Raw genomic sequence first — 7,801 nt, 5'->3', positions numbered from 1 at the left:
TTAATCATTTGTGTATTTTATTTTTAATATTTTCATCCTTAAATTAATTAAATTATCAAATTTTTTAATTTTGGGGTACAAATGAAACATAAAAATCGAAAATAGGGTACAATTGAAATTTTTTTTAGAACGTGGTATAAATGAAAAAAAGTTATAAGGTGGATGGTTTTTAAATAATTAGACCAGTCATTTAAGCCTATAATTCTAATAAAGTGAAGATTTGTAAATCGTCTCCTTGTGAATTGTTCACTTGGAATTCATGTCTGGACTCGAACTTAGTCTAACTCGGATTCAGTTTTGCCTCTAATTTATATTCATCTATAAATTTGATTATTAATTTTCCATTCTTATTTGAATATCATTTATGCAATTTCTATAGGATGATGGCATAGTTTATAAAACATTACTTCTAAATTCTTCAACATTTTATTTTATTATATAAAAAATTATAGAAAATAATATAGTTATATAAGTTGGCTTCCTAAAATTATTTGTCTAAGTCTGTTTCTAACAAAAATATTATTATGAAATAAATTTTGACTTGCAGAGATAACCATCACTCTATAATATTATCAAATAAATGAGTGGAGAAAATTACTCATTTATTTTCATCTAATTTAAAAAAAATTGCATTGTTGAAATTTTATATCCTCCTGTAATGTCACACATAACACATTCTCACATTTTTCTAAAATTTTATTGTTAAATATATTAATTGAAAAGGTTAAACGGAAGATTTAAAGAAAAAAATATTATAAATAAAAATTATGAATTATTATGAACATCAGAAAAACAATCGTGGCAGTTAGATTCGTATAGAAAGAGTATCAATCTACATCCAAATTTTTTAATAGTAAACCGATTGGTTAAACTTTTAACCATCTTAATTAACAAAATAGTTATGTTAGCCCCTCTCTCCCTCCCTCCCTCCCTCCCTCTTTTTTTTTTCTAATCAAAATTGACTACCGCCGATCAATTTTATCGATTAGCGGTGGGCTATTTTTTTTCACGATTTTAATATTTAACTTTTTTATTCAATAATACATATTTAATATTTAACTTTTCTAACGCAAAGCTGGTGTGAAAAGGGTATAAAATGTAAACTATTTGCTCTTTTTGGTAGAGTTGTGGATTTATATTGTAAGAGCATCTACAATGGTGTTCTTTATTTTAAAGAGCATTTTCTAAATAAAGAACATCTTAAAAATGGAGAGTGATATTTTTAATTTTGTTCCAATAAATTCTCTAATATTGATTTTTTAGTTTATTTTATTTTTTAGATAAAAGTAAAAAGTAAAAATATTAAATATTAATAATATTAATTTAACACTCTCTAAATTCATTTGTTTGTTTTATTTTATTTTTATAATAATAATATATAAAATAATAATAATATAAATTTATTTTTATTTAAAGTAGGAATAATTAACTAATTTTTTAAAATTTGAAATTTTATCCTTTAAAAAATAGAGTTTCACAATTATAAAAAAGCCTTTAGAGATGATATAAGGCTATACATGTAAACCATTAGTTTTTTTAATAAAATTTTGGCTATAATTATTAATAAAAAACTAATTAATAAATAATATAACTATTTTTAATTATTTGTTGAATTTTTTAAGGAGAAAGTGTTTTGTATAATTAATAATTTTAATGTCTAATTAGAATATAAGTTAAAAAATAAAGGACTATTTTCAATTTTTTTTAATTAAAAGAGTTCAATTTAATATATCGGATTAGAGACGAAACATAAAAATTCAAAATAAGATACAATTAAACTTTTTTATAAGTCAGAGCATAAACGCAAATAATTATAAAATAGGAGATTTTAAAATAATTAGGCTATGTAAATAATAGAGTTGCTATGTATTTTGGTGAACATGTGACCTTTTTTTTGGATATTTTTGTTCTTTTCCCTTTAAAATGGACACAACAAATATATTAAGGTGCGGCGAATTATATGAGTAAATTTTATATTAATGATATTATTTTAAATTTAAATTTATAAAATAAATAACATACTCTTTATGTAGGTCCATCCATATATAATATCACTACATATTACTGATACTATTTAAAATTTAGATTTATAAAATAAATAACATATTCTTTACATAAGAAAAAAAAAGTCCATCCATATGTAATATCATTATATACTGGGAAAAAAACATATATGACCATTTATCACATTTGACAATTGTATTTATTTTTAGCTTAATTGTCTAAAAATTCCACTTTTTAATTATTTTTTATTTATAGACCTATCTTCAAAATCCTCGATTTTAACTTCTTTTTTAATTTCAGTTTTTTTTAGCAAATTTTTAATTTCAGTTTTAATTGTAATCATTTGTTCAAACTAAAGTGAAAAAAAAAAATTCAAACATGTTTTTTATATTATTCCATTAGTTCCAATTTTTCTTCATAAAAAATTTCAAATATAAAATATTATGAAAGTTCTATTTGAACATTTTTTATTAATTTAAACAAATAACTATAATTAAAATTAAAGATTAAAAATTAAACTAAAACTGAAAATTTTAAAAAGCAAGACTATAAATAAAAAGTCAAAAAGATAAAGTATTTTTCTGATGATCAAACCTTATTTTTTTTATATAATACTGATAACTTTATACAATGAACGTATTAAATTCTGCAATCCAATACACCGATAAAAATATGACAAAACCTAATGCAGCATTCAAAATTTTCCGAATCATCGAATGCCATTTCATGCAATCACGTTGAAAATTCTTCATTCTACATGTTCGCAAGAATAATATTTATTAATATTCACCGAAAACTTTTACATTTTAACAAATTAACACAAAATTTACAATGAAGTGGCACATATAATAGTAAATTTGGGATCTACGTGTGTAATAGTGTGTGTTTCTAAATCTATGCTGTCAAAATAATCATGAAAGTGTGGCTAATAATCAACCATGAACCCTCAATTTCGACCTTTCTATCAATAAATTCCCCTCAACTTCAAAAAGCTTCAATAAACTCCCTGAATTTGAAGTTGAGGGGGTTTACTTATAGAAAGGCCGAACTTGAGGGCCCATGGTTGATTATTGAGAAAAAATCACAATTGTCCAGTGCCTACTTAATCTCACATTTACAATTTGACCATTCCATGTTGATTCACTACGGATTGACCTTCCTTTCTTTCAAAACTCTACTTCCTAAATTGATAAATACTGGTACATGCAAACAAACACATTCTTTCACTTTCACAGCTCAATCTAAACGATTTTTCTAAATTCTCCATCGTCGAAATCAACTCGTCGTTTTTTATTCACACCCATCTCCAATTCAGCTCTGTTTACAAGCCGATTACAGCTCGTCATTTTTGTGGCCAAGAAGATCGAGATCTGAAGCTTTGAGAATCAAAGGCGTAGAATCGTAAGGAGAAAGATAGATCGCGGTTTCAGCTTCAAAGAGTGCGTTTTTAGCTAAGGTTTGAGATTCAAATTTTTGGGAGATTGATTTAGCTTATGAGAGAAACTGAGTTGTTTGAAGGAAGTGACGATTGGGTTGGAGGACATTTCTTTTCTACATATCACTTGGGTTGGTTTAGTTGTGTGTTTGGCTATGTTTGGTGCTCCGGTTGGGTGTTCCCGTCAAGTTATTGTGAATGCTAACTATTAATAAAATGCTAACTATCGTACAGCGTACATATAAATCCCTTTGTTACATATCTTATATATCCTAGGAAGTGCACTCAGGCTAAATTAACAAACCAGTAATTACCATCAAGTCAAGATCAAAATCGAAATATGCTATAATCTCCAATGGCAAAAAAAAACCCTACACTTTAACTGCTAATTATCGTACAGCCTACATATAAAATTATAAATCAACAATTTCAAAAGAAAGAATCAAGAAACTAAAGTTTGAGTTGAACTTTGAAATGCCTCATGGGGAATTTTCTATCCATCAAACGCAACTAATGATAAAATTTCTTGCAAACCGAGAGCCCATCATCTACGTGTAACCAAGTAGGCTAAATGCACAAATACAGAGCACAAACGTTCTAGAGCTAAAATTAATAAAAGAAGTCCAAGATATCTAAAGCAAAGAGAACAATGCTAATTTCAGTAGTAGCATCAATCCTGGGAAGAATTTTCTACATAAGACATGTTAACCACATAATCTAAATGAGTCAAACAGAATCTTAAGCAAAATGTGACAATTCAATTTTGCATCACAAGTTAATTTAGAAACAAAAAATGTTGACCATCAGGCTTTGATTAAGCAATATACAAAGTTTACACATGGTTTTTGACCTGGAAAGAATTTTCTACATAAAAAATGTTAAGCATTGACAGAGCACATAATCCATACGAGTCATAAAGAATCTTGAGTAGAATGTGAGAATTCAATTTTGCATCACATGTCAAATAGAGAACCAAAAATTATTGATCGTAAAGCTTTGTTTAAGAAATCTACAAAGTTTCGCACACACGGTTTTTGACCAAGCATCACACGCTTGCCCATTACTCTAATTATCCTGAGACTAAAAAGGTAAAACATATTCGAAGTTAAACATGCAAATCACTTTTTCAATATTGTGATTATTGCCTACATTTATTAACAAGACAACCCAATAATATTGACACACAAAATAAACTGATCATCCTGAGACTAAAAAAGTAAAACATATCCAAAGTTAGACATGCAGATCACTTCAATATTGTCTACATTATGAACAAGAAACAATATTGACACACAATAAACTAATCATCCTCAGACTAAAAAAATAATACTTATCCAAAGTTAAACATGCAGATCACTTCAATATTGTCTACATTATGAACAAGAAACAATATTGACACAAAATAAACTAATCATCCTCAGACTAAAAAAATAAAACATATCCGAAGTTAAACATGCAAATCACTTCAATATTGTCTACATATATGTTCAAGACAACCAACGATATTGACACACAAAAATACATTAGAATTGGCAAAATATTCTGCCTATAAGCATGATATGTTTCTAAAGCTAGATATTTCCCTGTTTGAATCCTATATGCTCTCAAAAGTGAAAATGAACTTTGACGCCCAAGAACTGTATTGCAGATGGTCTTACCCTTTCTAGTGGGAACTTAACAAGAAACTGATAATTGTTGTGTAATTCATAAACAATACATAGCAGATGATAGCAATGCTTACTGATATCACAACTAATACATCTCATTAAGAGAATTCAACCACAAAGATCAAGGCTAGGAAATCTTTATACTGACTACAAGTCTATACAGCACACAAATAAACTATATAGCAAAAAAAACTGACTGTTCAAGCCAATTAAAAAACTGTAATACTATATCAAGTCAGCAGGATTTGCTAAATGCATTATTTTTTAGCACAATATGTATAGAGCTAAAGCACGGAAAATTAAAGATAAACTGATACCTGAGGGTTGTATGCAGATGGCTCTATTTACGACAACTTGGCACTATGCAAAAACAATAAACTAAGTGATAGTAGTAAATACATTATGGATAACAAAAAAGCAGGCAGACGATGATGATGATACATACGAAGATGAGAATCGTAAGAGAGACATCTCATTAAGAGTTTTCATCACAACAATAATACGCAAAAGATCACTATATAGAAGCAAATCACTGATTGTTCAAGGCGGTTTTAAGAAACACATCTAGATAAAGTACATAAACAAAAGAACCAGAACAGAGAATCACAGAAAATTATGTACACAAAGTAGCTGAGTGACAAACCGGAGCCAGCTTCAGCTTTACCGTCACCAATTAGCAATACTACTACTACACAGGAGGTATGTTGGAGAAAGAGAAGCCTTTGTATCCTTTGTAAGCATAATAAGCAATTCTTGTATAGTAAAATCCCGGTATAAACAATACCATTCCAAGAATCCCAAAGAACAGCCCTGTTTCAACATAACCAATCCACAAATTATTAAACTGTGCAAAAAATTCCACTAATCCGACACAACTTAAAATTAGATTTTTTTTATTTTACCAAATCACAATTTCTGCAAGCTAACCAATTTTGAAGTGCAAGATTAGCACATTTTGTTTACTATTGTTACAATAAAAGCAAAACAAAACCCTAAAATAGCTCTAATTAGTTAAAATACACAACAAAACAGAAGCTAAAACCCTAATTCCTCCAGTAACTAAACTAAAGACAAGAGCTAGGGTTTGAGTTAGAGAGTAACGAGTTACCGTGAGCGCGATCTCCCCCAATTTTATTGACGGTCATGAAAACACCTAAAACGATACCGACAACGCCAAAAACGAGGAGAGCGACGGCGAGAGCGATCTCTTTAACAGGAGGCCGATTATTGACGATATAACTCGTCTCGATCATCAAATCGTCGTCTGTAATTGAAAACGCATGGTCTACGTACGCCATGAAACAAAATTAATGTTCTGTTGTTGATTTTTCTAGGGTTTCTTGAATCTTTGAATTAAAATTTGTGATTAAAGATTTAAGGGTGATTGATTTGGATTTGTGCTGGGTTTGGTGGGTGCATTTCTTGGAGAGTACACAAAGATGAAGATTGGAATATAAGGAAGAGGAGAAGTGAGACTGGAACACCATTTTTCTTGTGTTTTATTATTATTTTAATTGATCTTAAACTGCGGTGCCGCCACGTGGGTTGATTTATTTATACTATGAAATTTGTCCTACTTTTTCAACATTTTCAGCTCTATTTTGTTTCAAATTATGAATGTACGGATTTAATAATTAATTCCAAATATGTAGGATGAAAATCTTTATGGATGATAAAGTATAAATAAATTGCTATTTGAGAAAGAGTGTTTATCTCACACAACGGATGTGCCACGTCATTTTTACAACAAGCCAATAATCATTTGCGATAGGGAATCTTTATTTATTACTTATTTTTTTTATCATTAAACATTTGCACATGGCTAACGCCTTATTGGTTTGTTGCACGAATGACGTGGCGCAACCGTTGCGTTGTATAATTATTCTTTGAGAAATGCTATTCTAGATGATTATAAATAGTTGAGAAAATAACAAAAAAGCCACAATAATGACTCACTATTTCACATAATACAATATTAATTGACTTATTTATTTTATTACAATTTTTTTTTCATAAAATACCATCTCTCATTATTACTTTTCAAGTAGTACCACTTTTCTCTCAAGCCAACACATGTCCACTGCATGTGTCCCTACAATAAAAAAAATTATAACAAAAGACCAAAAAGGTCCCCACTATGTCAGATGCACCTGCTGTTCTTAGTAAAAGTGCACTTGCTCTAATAAATGTGCGGGTCATTATAAACAAATTTCAAGTGCACTTTTGTGAACCAAAAGGTGCACCTGAGACTCTTTCATTTCTTAATATAAGTTATACACTTATATATTTATATATTCATTTAAATTGTATTAAAAATTTATCTATTATATTTAGATTTTAAAAATATTAATTTTAATTTTAATTTTAAAAATAAAATATATTACTTTTTTTTATATTTCCGATATATATTTGATTCTTCTCTCTGAACTTATTTTCTTATTATTTTATACATTTATTACATATATATTTTTATACTTATTTGATACATTTTTGAGATGTGTCAAAATATTTATATATATATATATATATATATATATATATTACATATATTTTATACATATTTGATACATCTCCGATACATGATAGGTACATTTTTAAATTTATTTAATAGATACATCTCTGATACATTCAATTTAATTCGAATATATTTTTGATATATCTATGATACACAATTTATACATGACAGATACATATT

The 7,801-nt window shown here is 28.0% G+C and overlaps 1 protein-coding gene across 1 annotated transcript; it reads right to left on the bottom strand.

Moving 5' to 3' along the window:
• Nucleotides 1-5,606: 5,606 nt before the first annotated feature.
• Nucleotides 5,607-6,582, bottom strand: LOC126667892 (uncharacterized). Its single transcript, XM_050361343.2, has 2 exons — nt 6,215-6,582; nt 5,607-5,916 (listed from the first exon to the last, which is right to left on the bottom strand). Exons 1-2 carry the CDS (start codon nt 6,402-6,404, stop codon nt 5,795-5,797), a joined length of 312 nt encoding a protein of 103 aa, XP_050217300.1. The 5' UTR covers nt 6,405-6,582; the 3' UTR covers nt 5,607-5,794.
• Nucleotides 6,583-7,801: the final 1,219 nt, after the last annotated feature.

The sequence above is a fragment of the Mercurialis annua genome, linkage group LG1-X (genome assembly GCF_937616625.2).
Source record: "Mercurialis annua linkage group LG1-X, ddMerAnnu1.2, whole genome shotgun sequence".
Lineage (NCBI taxonomy): Eukaryota > Viridiplantae > Streptophyta > Magnoliopsida > Malpighiales > Euphorbiaceae > Mercurialis > Mercurialis annua.
The sequence above is the reverse complement of the archived record's forward strand: the minus strand, read 5'-3'. Positions and strand labels throughout refer to the sequence as shown.